Source organism: Strix uralensis, chromosome 1, assembly GCF_047716275.1.
Source record: "Strix uralensis isolate ZFMK-TIS-50842 chromosome 1, bStrUra1, whole genome shotgun sequence".
Classification (NCBI taxonomy): Eukaryota; Metazoa; Chordata; class Aves; order Strigiformes; family Strigidae; genus Strix; species Strix uralensis.
Window position 1 is genome coordinate 19,354,404 of NC_133972.1, and position 20,850 is coordinate 19,375,253.

A 20,850-nucleotide genomic window follows, 5' to 3' on the forward strand; every position below is an offset into this window, starting at 1 on the left:
CTTTAATGGCAGTGGCTGAATTGGTGGCTCCCCCCCCCCCCTTTTTTTTTTTTTTAATAGCCCAGCATGATAGCATAAATTAGATTTGATGGGGGTTTAAGTTCACATGTGGATTGTAATTTTGGAGTGAACAGATCACCTGTCATGCTGTCCCTACTAAAAGGGAGACACAGTAAGCTTTTCAAGTGTTGTCTGCTGCTTAAATGGCATGACTCTCTAGAGCTTATTATTCAAGTCAGTAGAAGGATGATGTTTGCATCACTCTTTCCTCTTTCCCTGGTCTATGTGGATTTTAATGTTGAATAAAGTGTGCAGTAAAATTATGGGGCAACCACAAATTGTAGCAAGTGCTTGAATGTGATGTATTGGACTGTAACACAAAAGCAATTTTCCTGTCAGGAGTAAAGTTTCATCTTGATCTTTAAAATCTTAGTTCAAGTTATGGAAGACTGGAATCTTTTTTGAATGAGAGCTTTTGGATGCCAGCTGCAAAGAGTTACAGAGATTGTTGTTCCTAAGTTGTAACCAATGGCTGGTTTTAGTGTGCTTAGAGAATCTTGTTATGGCATGGAAGGTAACCTGCTACAGAAGCAGCTCTTTTTGCTCGTTGTATGCACAGCTGAGTACAGAAAAGGCACAGTTTTTGAACAGAGGTGGGCAAGCTAGGACTTCAGGAGTGCTTAGAATGATTATATCAATGTGTTCAGAGAATCACAGAACAGTTGAGGCTCGAAGGGACAACTGGAAGTCATCTTGTCCAACCCCCAGCTCAAGCAGGGTCATCTGCTACTCATGGTTTTGAAATACAGAGATGAGCAAGGGGTAGTCTCATGTTAAAATACCGAGATTTCCTGTTACCAAGTGTCACGTTTAATGAAGTTTACTAAGCTTTACATAGGACACGTCTCTCCTGGAAATGGCTGGGTGAGTTGAGTGTTGGCACTGCTGTTATCTTGTAGTCAAGTTTCTTCTGAAAGGTTTCTGGCATCCCTCCAAAATACCCTTTGCATTCTGGTTGTACGAATCTGGAGCTTGCCCTATTCTTGGGCCCTTCGGTATCTTTTTGCTTGTGTTTTACCTTAGAGTGATCTTATGGTTGAGAAGATTGCTCAGCTCTTCCTGATCTAGAATTACAAATGATGGCCCCAAGGTATGTGCCAGCATTGAAAGCGAGGCTGATACCTGCTTGGGATGTGCCTGGAACAGTGGTTCCAGGCTTTACAAGTACACGGACTGAGCAGTACTCATCAAAGCAGGATGGGATCAGTGTTAGGGATGGGCATATGCACAATAGTTTCTTTTGGGATGTGACTGTGTCCGCATTTTTTTCTGTAGCATCTCTGTATTCCTCTTTCCAAAGTGGATTTAATAATGTCCATTAAAATGCCACATTAGTCTCAACAACTGATGTTGTTTGGTGATACAATCTCTTTAATGCAGAATAACTCCAGTTATTCCACAAGTTTTAGCTGTAGACAAGATCTCTAATATTAACTGTGCCATGCTTTTTTTTTCCTGGATGGCCATTACTGTGTTTCCCATTTGTAGTCTTGTTTTGCTGAATGTCCTTCAGAGAGCCAGCACTGGGAAGTCCACAAGTGTTAAGGGCAAATTGTTCTTTGTGAATATGAGAGTGTGAACTGGCAGACAGCAAGGAGTCTACAGGGGTGGATTCAGAGACTGTATAGTGCTGAGAAGTCAGGAAAATGTAGAGTGTTTTGACTGTTAGCAGTTTTGATGCACTAATTTCAGTAAGTATAAGAGAAACAGTGCTGGTAGGAACACCTCTGTAGATGGAGCTGCTTTCTGCTGCAAGATTACTGACAGGGGGGTTTTTAACTTCTCTTGGTTTTTGTCATCTTTGAAGAGCAGTGTCAGTGCCTGAAGCAAAGGGCTGGTGTCTTCAAAACTTCTGTGTCCTGATTAGACTCATAAATGATACCCAATCTTTCTTTTGCCTTTTACTTCTGATGAGCATGGTGAGCATCAGGCTCTGCTTATTCACTGTGAAGTATCAACGTGTCTGTTTTCCACAGTGTTTTTCTTTTCGGAATGATTTATTTAGAAAATAATTCTGTTTGTTTCAACCTTTGACATCCTGTCTGTGCTGTCAGTTAACTTGGTTATTTCCTTTAGCATTCATGCATCTCTGTTGTCCTCTCTTCCTGCATTTGACTGCTAACTTCCTGACTGTACCATTAGTTCCTCTGTATGTGTCATAAGCATTGAAAGGGTAAAAAATTCTCTGGTTTTTATACTGCTGCTTCATCTTGCTTCTAGCAGGAAGTTTAGGGTTTCTCCCAACCTTGAGCTTATCTTCTTGTATCTGTTATCTCCTCTGGTATATAGTCAGTCATCATTGTCTTGGGTTTGGCCTCTACTGAAGCGAAGCAATGAAGTGTTATGATCTTGACTCAGGATGCTCTTTTGTATCATTTCTAGCCTCCTGATTTATCCAAATGCCAGGGAAGTCCTAAGTACTTGATAGCTGCTATGGTCTTTAAATTCCACATGCTAGGCAGGTACTCAGCACCTTTGAAAAACCATGCTTTTTTGGTGAAGCCTTACTTCTTTGACTGCTGGGTTATTGTTGGTGTGGTGGTTGTTTGTGAGGGTTTTTGGTATTTATTCAAATTTCTTGGAATAGTCTTTTGAATACTTGAGTTTGGTACTTTCCTGATTTCTAGTCTGAAGAGCTCAGGTTAACATCTTTAGTAAACAGAGCATCTTTATCTGACTGGATGGTATATGAGTGTTTGTTAAATTGCCACAAGGAGTTTGATTATTCAGGGTATCTGAACCAAGTTTTTAGTCCTCTCTCTTCTGAATTACAGACATGTAACTAAAAGTTCCTTAGTAGAAGGAAAGCAATCTTCCAAGAAGCGGGGGAGTTCAAGTTAAATAAGTACCTGAATTTTTCTGGTATGCTTCAATATGTGCTTTAGAAGCAAGACCAGACAGCCTGCTTACTTGTATTCTGAGTACATCCAGTCTGTTGTGTTTTCTTCCACCTTTTCTTTTCAAGCACCCTTTAAAGCCTATTTTGCTCTCTAGTTTTGAAGAGTACTTTTTTAAAAGTGGGCCTGTCAATGATAGTGAAACCTCAACCACATGCTTCCTAAGAAGAGGAACAAGATGACTATGGGAAAGGTAAAATACTTGGAATGAAATTGTGAAGAAAGGTTATGGGTATGTGAGAATGAGACAGGTGATAACCGCACGAATATTCATCATTTTTCCTGGGCAGCTTCGCCAGTGGCAAAACTGTTCTGTTCTGTGAATTTCACAGCCACATTCCTAAAATCTCCTCCAATACTAGGTTTCCAGGTATTTTGGAGCAGAAAAGTGGTGTATTTAAACCTGAAGGGTCTAAAGCTCATTTTATCATAATATTAAATGGTGCATTTCTGGGCTAATGATGCGTTATTGATCAGCAGATCAGCGGGTTCAGCATCAAGGAGACATTCCCATTGGGAAGCTGATGGACCGCTCTGAACTGTGGAAGTCTATTGAGTAGGGTCAGGTCTTCCTGTGTTGGTGGCTGCTGCAGAAGGAGTGGCAGAGGGTTGTCTTCTCTCTGAGATCACCCCCTCTTTTCCATCTCTTACTAGAATATAGCTCATAGCTCCTGTAGAGCTTTATCCTCCAGTTGTGGCAAAGTGTGGATTTCGTTGACATGGGTCTGCTGGGCCTTTGACTCCTGTCTAGTTCAAGGGTGAATAGTACCAAATGTGTAACAAAAGGGAAAAAGGCAGCATGAAAGCCTTTTTATGTACACAAAATGTACATCCAGCCCGCTGGCTTCTGTGCCCTGTTTTTATTTCTTGTAAACATGCTCTACCATCTCTGCAGCTCCTTAGCCTCGGCTGTTCAGTCATGCAGTTTAACTCCAAAAATAACTCTCTTGGGGGATATTAGTCCAGCACTGGATTATCTTTCTAAAATTGTTAATCAGACTTGGTCCCCGAGGGACCTTCCAGCTGAACTTGCCACTTAGTTTCTGTTTGCTGGGGTGGCAGGGGCCAAACAGAGGAAGCTGAGGTTTGGCAAGAAGCAGTTCCTTACGTGAGGTCCCGAGCGGAGGGACCTGTGCCTCTGCTCCCACTGCGGGTCCCTGGGTGGCCAGCTAGGGCTCAGCTACCCACTGGTACCCACCATGCCCTGCCTTGTCCTGGCTGTCATATTGCCCTCCCTTCCGTTCACCTTAAAGAAATGACATGAGAAAACCTGCCCACTACTGGGGAGTGGGGGAATCTCTGCCAGCTCCAGGTGATTTGAATATATGCTGCCTTTTGTCCAGGGAGGAGAAACACATGCTTTGATTTATTAAATTCTCAAATGCACGTGGTGTGCCTTTGGTCGCTTTTTAATCATTAACTTCCTTACTCGAGCTGTTCATGAAATGACCTGGCCAGCAGTTTGAATATTACCTCTCTTCTGTCAAAGAAGAAATGAGCTGTTGTAGGCTGCTGTTTTCATGTACGACTAGAACTGCGAGTCACATAACTCCTATTAGTCTGCATTTTTTTCCTCCTGTCTGTAGAGTAAGAATGGAGTTTATTTCTTGAGAGATGTGCTCTGATAGCTCTAAGTTATTTATTGTACTTTGAGAACCTTGTATGGAAAATGCCAAGAAAACTGCAAAACAAGTTTAAAAAAGAAAAGAGTTCTACTGAGAACTAATTTCATACATGAATAAAACCCAGTTTGCCACATGCAATGCATAGGTAGAAGGGGAAAATTCAGTGTTTTACTGACATATGTGCTGAATTAATCCCTCAGAGCCAGGCAGGTAAATTGAGAGCTTGCATGTCTGTGCTGATGCATTTTTGTGCTAAATTCAACATACTTTGATTTCCAACTTGAGCGTTTATTACTCTGACTTAGTAGACCACTGAAAGCATTGCATAGCATGGTTGAAATGCAGAAATGTGCTGCATGTGGTAATAACAATAACGGGCAGAATTTGCACTTTAAAGGCCTAATCTGTCATAGTTCTGAAAAACCCCATTGATGTAAGAAAGTATACTCAAGTGGTAGGGATGTTTTGGTTGTGGGGGTTTTTCCCTCAAATTACAAAATAGTGTGGTGCTGAGCATGGAAGTTGCTTAAACCTCCTCCAGGTTACAGCTGCATGCACATATTAGGGAAAATAATGGGAAGTTACCTTCCTTTTCCTCAGACCCCTCCTCTGTTTCATACACCGGTGCCCACACATGCATCCTGTTGCCTTCAGATTCTGGCTTGAAAAATAAACATTGTAAAAATGAGTTGCAAAGTTGCTCTTACATGTCAGTGCTTCTCAGATCCCACTGGGAGAGAAAAAGGAATCGCACTTGAGAAAACTCCATAACTAGACCTTTTAGCAACACCCGTATCCTTTTCACTGCTTGACTGCTGCTGGCATAACAAAAAGTAGTTCAAGTCACTTCTAGTTCTTCATTCACGTCAATGAATTGGAAGCGTTTCACACCAGGGATTGTGCCTTTCTTATTTTAGTGGGCAGTGTCTAACACACTGTGTACCACTGGAATAAATAGTAGGTAATTTGTCAGCACTGTAGATTGCAGAACTAACTTTGCAATCGTAATTTTGTGATGACAGCTAAACATCTATTTTGGCCTAAAAAAAAACCAAACTTGTTTCTGGCATTGCCACATAGGTAGAACGAAACTAAATTATCTTTTGGATCCTGCATTGGATTCCTAAGACTATAAAGTAGGAAAAAAAGTCAGCACATCTGATGAGGATGTCCACTGAGAAACAGGAAGAAATTTGTAATGATGATTTTATATATGCTTTTCAGCATTCAGACTACACTGGTGTCTCTAAGTTGGTCTTCTCCTGGTGGGAGAAGTGGAACTACATCCATTTGTATTAGTTAAACGATCTGTCGCTTTGCTTTGTGTTTTATGACTGTATAAGCGTACATATGTTAATAATTATAATTATGTAGGAGATCTGTGCTAGCCTGCATTAAAAGCTAGTCACATTGAATTGTCTTCTGAATGCTGTGTCAGACTACTCTTGCACCTTGCTTTGGAATGCAAATGCTTATTTTCCATAGCTGAATTTGGTTAACTTACCGTCAGTTTTCCTTGACTCTTCTTTCTTAAACCATTTGCTTTCTTCCTGTGTGACTCGTTAGGATGGACCACAACTTGCTAAGGCAAAATGAGCATTAATGCCCACATTTGTATGTGAGAGTGGAAGTTTTCTGCAAATTTATTGCTGCACGATGTTGTTTTGCTTTCATAGTTGTGGCCAGTGGTCATGAATCAGTGGTTTTTTTTGGTTTTTTTTTTTTTTTAGTCCAGCATTCATTGTGAGCTTTGGAGTTAGCTTATCTCCTAGGGGAAGTACTGGGCTGCGAGTTACCTTCCCTTTAGCTCTTATGGTGAGAGGTGACAGTGTTCCAAGTTGCCTTCCCTGTCTTCCCAGTGAAAAGAAAGTGTGTTTGTCCATGCATTAGGTGGATTCTATTGTTTTTATAGGTCTCCTGTCTCTCTCTCTCGATATGTGGCCTACAGATGATTTTTTTTTTTTTCTTCATGAAAACTGCAGAAGAAGCATGATGGGGGGAGAAATAAAACTGTTGAAAATAAGGACTTACTCATCTGTAGCAATCCTCAGTCAAGTTTGTCTGGCAGGAGCTGCTGCTGCTGCTCTTTTTGTGTTGTGGCCAGTTAAAGTCAGGCTCTGGCTGAGGCTTCCAGCATCCCTCCTGCCAGGGATGCAGTGCTGTGCCAGGGCACGCAGGGAGAAGAAGCCTGTCAGTCAGGCACTGGGTCAGCCAGCTCTGCTTAAGCACTGCGGGCGGCTTAATACCAAAATGTCACCAGGGTGAGACTACTGAGGACTGTTCTGCTGAGGAAGTGGGAAACACCGTCATGGTGAGTGTGGGAGCAAAAAGGCGCCAAAGTCGCAGTTTCATTTGACTGTCAAGGTGGATTAACAACTCATTGCTGCCAATAAGTCTTGCTTTTTCCCCCTTCCCCCCCACCCTGCTCCTCCCTGCCATGTTGTGCCACCTCTGGGAAGCTGTTTGGCTTGAACGTGATAAAATCCAGATGACTGAAAATACTTTTTTGCTGGTTAGTTGAGTCAGTGCGCTGCGCAGCAAAGGCAGCGCTCGTGGGAGATGCAGATGGCGGGAGCATGAGATGTCAGGGGAGAAATGGGGGAGACTTTGCATCTGCTCGGGCTCTATGGGAGAAAAGACAGCCAAAAGTGAATGTCTGACTGTTCTTAATGACCAGCAAGACAGTTGCATGCTTTAATTGTGTTTATTCCTGGTCCCTGTAACATCTACCAAATGTTAGACAATATCACTGTGTTTCTTAATCACGTTGTTTATTCTTTCAAGGCACTTCCTGCAATCCAGTCTTATTTATAGACCATCCATTGTCTTATTTACTGCCTTGTGCTTTGCTTTGTGGTGATGTGTGATCCTGTCAGCATCAGAACTGCCATTGTTGGAAATAAATTGCTGGAATGTTAAAGTTCATCAATTGCTTTTATAGTGTGTGTTGAGAACCCTATGTAGAATGTAGCAGGGCTTGCAAACATGGAGGACTGAGCCTTTTCAGAGCAGACCAGAGGGGAGACAAGAAAAAAGAAAAGGTAGACCCATATACCTGAAGGCTGGACAAACTCCCACTTACAAGTGGTATGAGATGAAGGTACAAAATTTCTTGATAAAGGAACGGTTTCATGATTTTGTTGAGGCTGACCTGAGTTCATGCTTCTGCTGCAATTGGAGAAGCGTTGTTAGACTGGGTTAGCTGAAGCAGCAACTGATGGTGGTCAGAGGCTTTTTTCCTATACCTGTTCGTTTGGCTTTTGGATGTCTGGTATATTCTCTCAGCTCATCTCTTGCCTTAGCTCTTTCAAAGGGTATATACGTGCAAGCATGTGTCCATGCTTTCACCACTTCCTTCTCTTTTCTGCTAAGAAGAAGTGGAACTGCACCTCTGGGGATTTCTACAGCTTCTCTCATTTTGTCATACGTGATGGCGTTTTGCCGGGTCTCAGCAGAGCGTGCGGGGAACGCCATGGTCAGCATGGAGGTGTTGGGAAAGCAGGCAGGAACCTCACAGCCTGCAGTGCATGGGTTGCTGTGTCTGAGAATCGCAGAGCTCTGCTACTTCAGTGGCAGTCCTGTTACCACTGAGCTGGGAGAGGGGTTGCAGAAGGTTTGTTTGCAAGCTCAGAAAGGCACTACACCCACTTGAAAAATGTTTGTTGTTGTTACGAGGTGACAAACTTTGATGAGCCAAAAGAGATGGAATTTATATTCTGCAAAACCTGAGGATTTGGTTCTTCCTCCTTCCTTTCCTTCCCCAAAATTCACAGCCTGCGCTATTTGACGTGAGATCCTATTGATATTCATATTCTTGCAGAACTATGATGTTTTATGTAGCTGATTATATCGCTGTTAATGTATACTATATCCTTGTGTATTCACGTGTCTGAGATTTACCATAAAGAAGTATTTATATATGGGTATCTCTGGATCCGTTAGGTGAGGATATGTGTGTGTGCGTGCATGTATATGTGGAAACTGCTGTGTGTTCTGCCTTCTTCCTGACATCCTGGTTGCTATAGTGCAGTGATCTATTTGTGAACACCCAGAAGATCATTGCTATAGTTAAAAGAAACAGTGTTTCCTGGCCACAACTTCCTGGGCAATCTTTCCTCCTGGAGCGCCAGCTTTGACAGATTCGGTCACATTCCCTGGGACTCCAGGAGTGACACTGTAACAGGAGCTTCCTCTAGTTTGTCACTTTTCCCAACTAGCATATTTAATAATATTTTAAAATAGTTTTTCTATTTAAATCTAATGCATGCCTATTATTCACCGTACATTTCAGTGCTTCAGCCATCTTTCTAACAGACTGTCGAGCTGTGCAGCGTGTTGTGGCGTTGTGTCCTGTGTTTGCTTCTGTAATATGTGCCATTCTTCTGCTCTTGCACATACACACATACGTTTTCATCCACCTGCCCAGCTAGGCAAAATGCAGGAGTCGAAGCGGCAGCACTGGAGTTCTGTCTGAACTGCTGTATATTTTTTTTTTTTTTTTTTTCCCTTCTCCCTGCAGGTGTGAATGAGAGAGACTCTCTGCAGTATTTAGTGTCCAGTTGTACTGGCTCCGAAGAACAGCAGCGTCGCAATGCCCCCTCCTGCTGATATAGTGAAGGTGGCGATCGAATGGCCAGGTGCCTTCCCCAAGTTAATGGAAATAGATCAAGTAAGTGCCTGTGTATGTGTGCTCGGCTGGCCCTGTGCATAAATAAGTTCTTCTCTGCTCATGTGTGTTTCTGCATTTCTGTTTACTTAGATGCACATGCATGTTTCTGTGAGTGCATGTGTAGTAGAAGGTGTTTTTTATCAGGTCTGTAACCCTCTTCCTCTCTTACTGCTTAATGGTTTTGATGTGTTTAGCTGTTTTTTTATTTGCTTTTTCTTTCTAAACAGCTGCTTAAATAAGGCATTTACCGCTTGTGTGACTCACTTAACACTTTTGTGCCTTAGTTTGTTCAACTGAAAAATTGTAGTAATATTGTTACCTATGAGTGGAAAGTCTTCAAATTTTTAGTCAGTGCTTTGCATTTGGAGTAGGATCATACTGAATGGCTGCAGCAAGTGCAGAATTTGGAACTTAAGTAGTGGTGCACTGTGAGCAGGAGGATCTCTGCTGTTCCATACAGGAATCTCAGGGGTTCACCTGTTTAGCCAGTTATTTCTAATGCAGTGGCCCCATGGACTGATTGGAGGCAGTGTACAGAAGCTAACAAATTCAAAATTATGAATTCTAGGCTCTTTGTAGGAAATTTGGTGGTGGGGTTGGGGGGAAACAAACCAAATCAAGTTATACAAGTGCTGTGGTTTATGTTCTGGAATTCTCTGAGATTGTTTTTTGTGGCAGATGTATTAATATTAAAAGCAACCTCTTTAATATTTAACAGCTTACCCATAACGTTTTGAAATCATACAGCATGTTACCTGTTCAGAATAATTATTATTTCTGTAAATAGTATTCAGAGTGAAGGAAAGCATTTCATAATGTGCTTTAGACCCTAGTGTATCTGGGGACCAAGTACATAATAAAGTTCTATTGGAGAGGAGAAAATTTGAATTCAGGCTGAAAATGTTTTACTGAAATGGGATCCTAATTTCTTCGTGCAGTGCAATCAGTTTCACTTCTAGTTAACCCTTTTGTGGCATATGCCTGTGAAATTCCTGTGTGAACTTTGGAGAAACATGGTACTAGAGGGTGGCTGTAATAACAGCAGTATGATTTTTTTAGACACTCTGAAAGCCCCTTTAGAGGAAAGGGGAGTTCCCAGGTGGTTAGCACTTTGTAGTTTGATTTTTCAGACCTGCCAAGCTTCTCCATTTTCATTTGCTGAAATTTTTTAGTAAGCATATATCTCCAGATACAAATCTCTTGCCTTCTGGACTGAAGAATGTTTTACTTTTTTGTTCTTATATAACAAATGGTAGACACTGTGCACACAGTGTTCAGGGAAAGATGTGTGTTAGTCATGATGAACAACAGCTTATTGCTACCAAGTACAGCAGGGACAAAAATGAACAAATATTATGCAGTCTCCATCCAAGCAGCAGTAAAATAATGCCAAAATGATTGTTTTTAATTTACAAACAAGCTTAAAGTAACTCTCCAGAAAAACTCATACTTTATCTGAAATATTAGCTTACTGTTCTGGAACCTTGTTTTTACTTTTATTATGTAAGATTTAGAGAGAAAGATCAGTGCTGACTTATGTTGGGTAGAACTCTTTCAACCCAGCCTGCCAAGTTGTCTGCAAGCTTCCTTATGCCACTTTATGGGGAGGAGGAGGAAGAGGAGGGAAAATAAGGTAGAAAGGGAGAAGGTTAACGGTGGCCTGCTCCTGATGCAGGGGGAAATGCGGGAATGAAGTTTGAGGGTCTTATCCCTCACCATTCTGGCATAGAGAATACAGGTGTGGTGACAAGAAATGAAGATGGGAAAGAAACATCCCTTCCTAATACCCATACACACAAACCCGCACATCTGCCTTTTTCAGGGATGGGAGCAATGTGGGAATGAGCCCTGAAAGCATATAGCATGATGCATGCTTCTAAACACACAGCTCTGTCTTTGGTTCACTTAATGCTAACTTTTCCCCAATCTGTTTCCTTTAAAACATCTATGTAGTTGAAGAGCTGTAGTGAAGGAGATGATTCATGCCTCAGATGGCTAGCTGTCGGAGATGATAAAGGGGAGGAGGGAAAAGAAGGCAGAAAAGAGAAATGACTTGCCCATTGACCAGACATTGCAGCCAGTGCCTGTCTCCCAGGTGGGATCTGCTCATTCAAGCACCCTTTGACATACATTCAGAAAATCCTAAAAACTTTGCCTTACTGGTTTCTTCCCTCTCTGATACCTTACCAGCAAGAAAAGTATTTAAAAGAACAGCACTGTATTATTACTCTAAAAAGAACAACAAAAAAACCTCACTGTACCATGAGGCAAGTTCTTTATTGTTCAGGGTACTGAGGCTCTTCCAAATATTGAAGTACAAATACCATATCAGAGATCAGAGGAAAATCTGGATTTGGGTTTTTCTTTTTTTAGGTTGCTTGTTGTATATGCTCGGTAGCATTTATTTATATTCTGTTGCACAGTATCCCAATTCACCTGCTGTGTATATGCATATTTTACTTAGCAATGAAGAGAATAACATGTTTTGAAAATGAGGAAATGTCATTGTGAAACCACAGTGATTGGCAGTGGTGTACTGGAAGGTGTTGCGCCTGAAAAGAGCTCATGAGTATTTTTTCCACCAAATGTTGTTAAACTTTACAGTAAAAACCTTCCCTTCAGGCGCATGACTTCTGACAGCCTGGCCTCCATGAGGCACAGAGCTTTTTCTAGTTGATGCTTCTCGCTATGTTTCTGAAGGTTTGTGAACCTGGGTTCATCAATGATGGTTTTAACTTTAATCACACAAAATTAGTCATATTGAGTTAGAGAGACTCTGCCTGTACAATTAATATACAATTAAGTGCTTTTCAGAACCAGCCTCTGTGCCTAAACTTTCTTCTCATTCATTGAAATGTAGTATTTGATGTCAGGGTTTTACAACTGCTTTTTTCCTGGAAAGCTGCTTTAAACAAGGAGGGCAAAACTGCACGTTATTTACTGCCCTTTCTCTTACCAGGTAGGGACTAATTAAGTTGCAGTAAACCTAGCAATTGGCTGTTGCCTGTATGCATTAAAGCTGATTTTAAAGCATGTGGAAGTTAATGTACTTTTCTGCTTTCTCCTTGAGAGATGGACTTGACTGAATTCAGTTACTCTCTTCCAGAATACTTGGTTTTTTTCATTTGGGTTTCCCCCCATTTTCATCACTTTCCTCAATTATAAATTTGAAAAACAACATCTAGACTCCTGCCCGCTGCATAAATCTCTATTAGCAATATTTGTTAGCTTTGTGTGGCAAGGTTTTGGTAGCAGTGGGGACTACAGGGGTGGCTTTCTGTGAGAAGCTGCTAGAAGCTTCCCCTATGTCTGATAGAGCCAGTGCCAGCTGGCTCCAAGATGGACCCACTGCTGGCCAAGGCCGAGCCCATCAGCAACAGTGGTAGTGCCTCTGTGGTAACATATATAAGAAAGAGAAAAAGATGTTGCTGCATGACAGCAGTTGCAGCTGGAGAGAGGAGTGAGGATATGTGAGAGAACCAACTCTGTAGACACCAAGGTCAGCGAAGAAGGAGGGGGAGGAGGTGCTCCAGGCACCAGAGCAGAGATTCCCCTGCAGCCTGTGGTGCAGACCATGGTGAGCCAGCTGTGCCCTGCACCCAGGGAGGGTAATGGGGGAGCAGATCTCCACCTGCAGCCTGGGGAGGAGCCCACGCTGGAGCAGGTGGATATGCCTGAAGGAGGCTGAAAGCCTGTGCCGGAGCACAGTGGACTGTGGACCCATGGAGAGAGGAGCCCACACTGGAGCACACGTTTGCTGGTGGGACTTGTGACCCCATGGGGGACCCACGTTGGAGCAGTCTGCTCCTGAAGGGCTGCACCCTGTGGAAGGGACCAAAGATGGAGCAGTTGATGAAGAACTGCAGCCTGTGGGAAGGACTCACGTTGGAGAAGTTTGTGGAGGACTGTCTCCTGTGGGAGGGACCCTCTGCTGGAGCAGGGGAAGAGTGTGAGGAGTCCTCCTCCTGAGGAGGAAGGATTGGCAGAGACAATGTGTGATGAACTGACTGCAACCCCCATTCCCCATCCTCCTGTGCTGCTGGTGAGGAGGAGGTAGAGAAAATCAGGAGTAAAGTTAAGCCTGGGAAGAAGGGAGGGGTGGGGGGAAGGATTTTTTAAGATTTGGTTTTATTTCTCATTACCCTTCTCTGCTTGGTAATAAATGAAACTAATTTCCCCAAGTTGGGTCTGTTTTGCCCGTGACAGTAATTGCTGAGTGATCTCCCTGTCCTTATCTCAACCCACAAGCCTTTCGTTATATTTTCTCTCCCCGGCTCCAGTTAAGGAGGGGGAGTGATAGAGCGGCTTTGATGGGCACCTGGCATCCAGCCAGGGTCAACCCACCACTGTACTGTGGTCGAAATTAATTTTTAATTAAAAGCTTTGATTATGACGTTAAGAGCTGGGTATAGGGATGATTTTCCACTTTTAAGTCTTCCTGTCATGTAAGGGGAGGAATGGAAATGGGTTGGTGTCTGAATTTGCATTGGGATCTTTTTGTGGGCTTCTTAGGGATGCAGTCTGGGGAAGAAATGAATGGTAGACACTGACTGCCTGTTATCTTCTTCTCCCAATCTTCTAACTGATTATTCTGGAAGATGTTAAGGGTAGGGCCTCATGGGCTCTGTACAGGTTAACCAGGATGCTGGCTACTCTGTCCTGTCTTCTCTTTATTTGTCCCAGAAATAGCCATTTCATAAAAGGATGTTATTTCTTGTGTTTAGATGGAAATTTGCATACTTTAATTTGTGCCCATTATGTATAACTCATTCTCATCTGTTGGATTTTTTTACACCACAAATTATTTTAGGTAAACCATTGCTGGTCTTAGGTTACCTGGTTACTTTGTTCTGTGGATTTACAGCTTCATTGTTCCTGCTGCAGGGGAAGCAGCTTCCAGGAGAGGCGCGAGATGGGTATTTGGGGACAATAACTATTTTAACTTATCCCATTGAAATCCACTCGTGTGTTTTAACACAAGTTGGACTAAAACCAGATTTCTCTAAACTCGTGAATGAACTTCCTCACCACTGGAGGAAAACACTGTTCCTGCAAGTAAAGCAAACGCTGATTAGAAATGGAAGGGAAACACAACAGGGTTTTCTTGCCTTCGTCCTATCTCTCAACTCTGCTTGAGGTGACACTGTACTATGGAGAATGGCACTCTGGCCTTGTCCTTCTAACTTGTCCTAAGGACTACTGTAGAGCTTGGGCTCCTGTTGTTCATAACCTAGCAGGGAATGTTGCAAACATGTGGAAGATGTTCTTGTCTTCATTTTTATGCCTTGCCTTGCAGTCATGCTCTTTTTGTCCAGGGTAGTCTGGTACAGTCCAGCACTTTGGGGTCCTGCTGTGAAAATGATCTGCTCAGCATTTTTCAAATGCTTTGAGGGAGGGTTCTTGTTTATGTGCCATTCATATATTTTTATTCCTCCTGTCTTGCTGCTGCTAATTTTAGACTGGAAATCAGGAAGTATTTATTTCCAGAAGGGGTTGTGAGTCGTTGGAATGGGCTGGCCAGGGCAGTGGTGGAGTCCCCATCCCTGAAGGGGTTTAAGAGTCGGGTTGACATAGCGCTGAGGGATCTGGTGTAGTTGAGAACGGTCAGCATTGGGTTAATGGTTGGACTGGATGATCTTCAAGGTCTTTTCCAACCTAGATGATTCTGTGAATGGTTTGTAATTAAACTTGGCCATGCAGTCCCTTCCTCCAGGTTTACCTTTATCTGTGAGATCATTAAGTGTAGATTAAATTAGCAGATGTGAATCTTTACATTAGACAAAAAAAGAAAACCACCAAAAAACCGGGGGGGGGGGGGGGAAGGCTGTGTTTTCTTTTCAAAGCACAAATCTGGTACAGTAGGCAAAATTTACAGGAGCAGTCTCAGATGACAATTTCACATTAATACAGTGCAGTGCAGCACATGGGAGAAACCATGGGCTGCTTTACATTAATGCTTTCTCTAAGATTTAGATTTAATCAGCAAGTTTATCTTTTAAGAGTGTCTTTCAAGTTGTCTCTTCTCTTCTGCCAGTGTAGGCTATAAATGTCATTTTAATTTTTTTTTCTTCAGAGAAGTCATTGTATTTCACTGCATATTGAAAGGAAACCAATGAGATTGTTTTATAAAGGGAACTTCCAAATCGTTTTGGGCTTCAGATGTAAATCTGGACCCATGGGGATTGTTAATTGATTTAGTGCAGTGTTTCTCAAACTGTGGGGAGAAATGTAGTTCAAAAGGGATTGTGAAATGCTTAATTAGAGAAAAGAAAGTGGCATGTCACTTATGCCATGTGTGTGTGGACTAAGAATAGCTGTAGTTTCTGCAGGTGCTGTCACTAGTAATAGCGGTATACCGATACAATCCTAGCATCACAAGTCTAAATGTATGCAATATTAGTGAGCACCAGCATCATTCAAGTAGTGAAGAAGAGGGTTATTGATGTCTCTCTCTACCTGAGGCTGTGCCATGAAGTGTCACTCCCTGCACTTAGTTCTGGCTCCAGACTCTGACTCCCTCAAAATCAAGGGGTTTAGTGCTGACCGGATGAAGGCAGAGAGAGGATTTTACCTCCTTCCCACAAGCCTGCAAAATTATATAAACTCTTATCCAAAAAGTGTAGTAGTACTGCAGTAGCTGGAGCTACTGATGCTTTTTGGTATGAATGCTGTGAAGATTTCTAATGTTGTTGCACATCATGAGTTTAAAGTAGTTAAGGGAAATGTCAGTGCCTTTAACAGCTGACAAGATCTCAGTTTCTTGAAGAGAGAGGACTAGGAAGCAGTTCATGGAGGGGGGGAATCTTATACTGACTTATAAAAGTGTTCCCTATCTGGATTTGCTAGCAGCAGCTCCTTTCAGTCAGGTTGGAGAAGGGAGTTAGTGCTTGAGGCTGGCCACTGCAGCTGTATCTCAGCCATTCTGAAGGAGGACCTTGATTGCTGCTGATGGGAAACTTGCCCAAAGATAGATGAGCCAAAAGGTGGCTGCTTCTTTCAAAAAGATTGAAGAACACTCAGCTAGCTTAAGCCAGTTTGCTAAAGGTAGGTCTTGCTTAAAATCAACTTTTATCTGTTAAACAGATGCTAACAATGATTTAATAAATTCTATTGCTTCTTGTTGTACCTGTCAGTATTTCAGCTTCACGAAATCAAAGATGAAACTGTTCATAAAGGAAATACTAACCAACAGATAAGTATCGTGAAAATATTTAACATTTTTATAATCATTTCAATTTTGCTGCCATCAGGGGTTATTAACAGAGCTGCTAAGGAAATCATGTCCACTAACTTAATGTGCCTTTTTCTTGGACTAATGAAAGGTCTCAATTTTTTATTTAAAAAAAAAAAAAGTTGTTCAGCAACAAGAATAACCTTGGAAACAATAATGCAGGTGTTTTAATGCACTGGATATAATTCAGTGCACTAATACACATATGCACATAGACAGTGCTTTGTTAACATAACGAACCAATCATTGTTAATTACAATGGGTGTTGAAAAATATTTCTTTTCTTACAGGACTGTGGGCTTGGAATAGTCATCATTAGAGCTCTGGTTCTTTGCTGTGGGGGCAGCCAGCCATGCTGGATGAAAGGGCAATGTTATCATCACGTGTTATGTTTTATCAGTCTGGCTTGTCCAAAGCCACATACTCACTGGTTGGTTGGAGCCTTGCAAGGCTGCGAACTATGTCTCGTGGTGTGTGGCTGGGAACTCATCACTGAAAAATACGTAAAAACTGTCTTGCAGTGTTGAATACAGAGACAGCAGCAGAGCTCAATAGATTGAAGAGGCAATAGCTGTGGAGAAGACTTAGAAATTGTAAAAGAAATGGGGGAAAGAAGGAAATAGAAATACTTAGTGAGTTGCAGTCTACTGGATGCTATTTATGCTTTCTGCTTGGTGGTGTCTTCTACATTAGGAAGCATTAGTTAACGGCAGTAGACCGTTAGGTATTTTTTTATAGAAGTGGAAATAGAGCCAGGAGACACTTGAGGTCCTGCAAAAATAGTGTCCCGGTGTTCCTGATCTCCAACATAAAGAATGTTCAGGAAACAATACTTTAGGAAAGAGATGAAGCTCTGCTCTCCTTGGTTTGGGTGGGTTTTTTGATTGGTTGGCTGGTTGTTTTTTGGTTTTGCTTTTGGATTTTTTTTCTGGCTCTGATTTTTGTTAGCCCCATAGTGCTAGCCATAACCTCCCCATTGGAGCCTGAATTTTGCTGCCTGCAACTGATGGCATTTTCAAGATGAAGGCTGAACACGACTGTAAGATTGTTGCATCTACAAAGGTTTTTAAGAAACAGCAGGACTTTCATCCCTTACAAGTTAATTCTGCTATATTTAAAGGAAATGTGTAATGGTGACGTTCCTGGAGTTACGCACCAATGAATTAATTACAAGGTACTTCATTCACATTCTGGCCAGCTGGAGTATCCAGGTGCACTTTATGATTCAATTATAGTCTCCTTATAGAACTCCAAGATTGTAGTACCAAAGAGAGTAATACTAAAAATCCCACGGTATAAATTTTTTGCGCCTTCACGTAGAGACTTTTCTACCCTGGTAGGCCAGCAGTGTGTCAGTCATGAGCTGTGGATTTGGGGTTTCTTCATTCAGTTTTCAAAGGTGTGCTGACCTCATAAAGTGGCTGTGTGAAGAGCCACATCTTAAAGCCCTGCTTTGTGTTTTAAACTGTATTTTAAATGTGTGGTGTATGTTGCATGCAAGCATGCTGTAATGCACAGCGGTAGGTCCCTAGGTGTTTTATAACTCTTGGACACTCCTGACTGGGAGTTTTTGGTGTCCCTATTTGTGAAGTACTGAGGAGACAGACAGTGTTATGGCTTGTTAGGACACTAGATGTGGAGTAAGAAGTCTCTGTAAAATTCTGACGTGTTTTGTTTTGTTTGGCTTTTTTTTATAATGTAATGTTTCACTGCTGCCTTGTTGTACAGTCACTTTAACATCCTAAACATATGATCTGTGGGGCAATGCTTAGATCTGGTGAAATGCAGATTTAGGAGTGACAATGTCTTTGGGGGAGGGAAGGGAGTAACTGAGGAAGCTGCAGCTGAAAGTGAAGGGGAAGAGGACATGATCACTCAGATTTCCCCAAGTCTTGTGTGCTCTGCACAACTCCTACTGCTATATTTATACCAAAGTGTTTCTACTGACACGTTAAAACTGCCACCTTAAGGGCTGTGAACTGAGCCAATAAAAGCTCTCTCACATCAGCAGGCTGCACTTGTTGAGGGTTTTGCCTGTCGGCTCTGGGGTGCGAATGTTTCCTGCCTTGGGTTGTGTTGCTGCACCGACACAACCGTGTGGTGCTGATCCTGGCCTTGGCTGGGTTTTATGGTCTCTGTTACTGCAGTGCTGGGATGTGCCCGTTCTTCAGGTATTCGCTCTCTGATGCTCTTCTGAGTTAGGGAAATCCTCTTCTCCATCTTTTACAGATGCCTGATGTTTAATTAACAAGTCTGGTTTCACTAGTAGTCCATAGTAGTTAACAGAGAGAGTTGATTTCCAGAGTGGTTCAGAGCAGTTTGAGGAGGCTGAAGCCCAAAGCTCTCCAGTACCTCCCCCTTACAGGAGAAGACCTTGCCTCTTACGTCATGAGAAGCCAGTGGTGAATAGTGAGTCAAGGACCCAGGTGTCCTGGCATCTGGTGTTTGCCACTGGACAGTCCCGCTTCTGTTTCTGTAGCCTCTGGTGTATGACGGTAACAGGTGAAACCTCCACTCATTGTGAAAAGAGGTGGTTTTCTGTTTTTTAGTAGTCATAAAAATGACTTTTGCACTTCAAGATTTGTTAGCAGAATCATAGCATTAATTATAGACAGAATGGTGTATTCAATGGCTTGAGATTCTGTTTTTCGACAGATGCTCAGAGGAGCAACAGAACTTTCTTTTTTTAATGCTGAGTGTTTTCCACTAACAGATGTGCTGCGTCTGCTATTTTTCTGTGATAGGCTTAACAGCAGCAAGGGTTAAGAGTTTTCTTGTTACTTCTTTGATTAAAAGGTGTCAGCCAGGGAAAGTGATATCCCAATCATTGTCCCAAAAAACCCTAAAACCAACCTGGAAAAAGAAAAAGCAATGAATTTCTGCTAGTCATTTGAAAAGGAAAGATATTTAACCTTGGCCTAAAAGAACCAGTCTACAATTCCCTGGTATAGCACAATCAAAGTATATTTGAACTGTGTATATAACACAGGTTTCTACCCAGATTTAGGCTCCTGTCCTCTTTACAGTGCACACACGCACATACACATGCTATTTGATTTGGAAATGCTCTAAACCCAGGTTAGTGTACTGGTGACTTGAACTGGACCTAGGGCTCGGTTAGTACTGGTGTATTAAATGTTCTTATCTTTCTTTTGTTCATCCCACGATTTCCCTGGAACAAACCAGTGGCCTGGACTCACCCAGCCTAAACTTGCATGCCTGTGCTTAGTGCTTCCTAGTGACTGGTTACCTCTGTGGGGAACCCTAGGTGTAGGCATGAAAGCAGAAAACTGGTGAGGAAATCAGAGTGGGAAATCTCAGTCTGTGTTCTGCAAGTTACTCTAGAGGTGCTACGAAATATTGCACAAGTAGCAAGGACAGGTACTCAAGAAGACTAAGTTAGGGATCTGTGTGCATCTTAGCACACAAAACCTGGAGACCTGACCCGAGACACATACAGGTGAGCACAGAAGTGGTGAGTAGGTATTGCTGCATGGTGGATGTCATTAGGGCTACACTTAGCCAGCATCTTAGATACCTGCACGAAACAGTCAATGCAGATAAAGCTTTACTGGGTGTGTAAATTCATGTCAACTCTAGTGCTGCCTATGCTTGGTGTCGATGGCAGGATTCTCCCCATGGGTGCAGATCAGTAAGTCGCAAGGCCATAATGCCCCATTATCATTTCCCACTGGATTTCAGATATCAATTTAATATATGCCCTAGGAAAATACTTTTATACTAACCGATGTGTTCAGCGCAGATGGCTGTGATATGTTAGCTAAAGGGGTTATCTCCTGTAGGGAGCATAAGATTTACTTTGATCTGTGGTATTTCATGCATTAAAGCTACAATTTGATCTTCCTAGAGCTTTAAATGAGCATCTTGGCATGTGTAAAAGCACACTTCATTTTTACTAGTATAGAGGAGGATATAGAGGCAAAAAAACAAAACTAAAATGCACTAGCACAAAATACTCGTTTAGGTGAAGGAAAAACTGAAATATTTTTGGACTGTCTGAATTCTTTAAAATACATTGACTAATAAGGTGAATTTGACTTTTCAGAACTGTAAATGCAGCAAAGATATTATGTAAATTTCCATAAACATAATTTTGTGAAGATTAAAATGACAAAAATGTCAAGTTCATTCTCTCTGACATAAGGCAAATATTTACAGCCAGGCAAAAAAAAAAAAGTGTCTTTGAATGCCCTGCTGAGTGGATGTGCTCTGCAGAGAATAGGAATAGGCTTTTACCTCATCTTTGATGGTTCAAAAAAAAAAATAGAGTAGCTCACTTTTGTTTGTCTTCTAGTGTTGCTGCATTCCTATACATAAACAGCCGTGTCCTGTCACCGTTACTGAAGC

The 20,850-nt window shown here is 42.0% G+C and overlaps 1 protein-coding gene across 2 annotated transcripts in view; it reads left to right on the forward strand.

The window, feature by feature from the left end:
- Positions 1 to 20,850, forward strand: part of ELMO1 (engulfment and cell motility 1) — a 309,226-nt gene that overhangs the window by 38,120 nt on the left and 250,256 nt on the right. For both annotated transcript variants that reach the window (XM_074858472.1, XM_074858461.1), the window contains exon 3: positions 9,102 to 9,251. In XM_074858472.1, coding sequence (XP_074714573.1) covers positions 9,174 to 9,251 — 78 coding nt within the window. In that variant the 5' untranslated portion in view covers positions 9,102 to 9,173. The remainder of the gene's footprint in view (positions 1 to 9,101; positions 9,252 to 20,850) is intronic.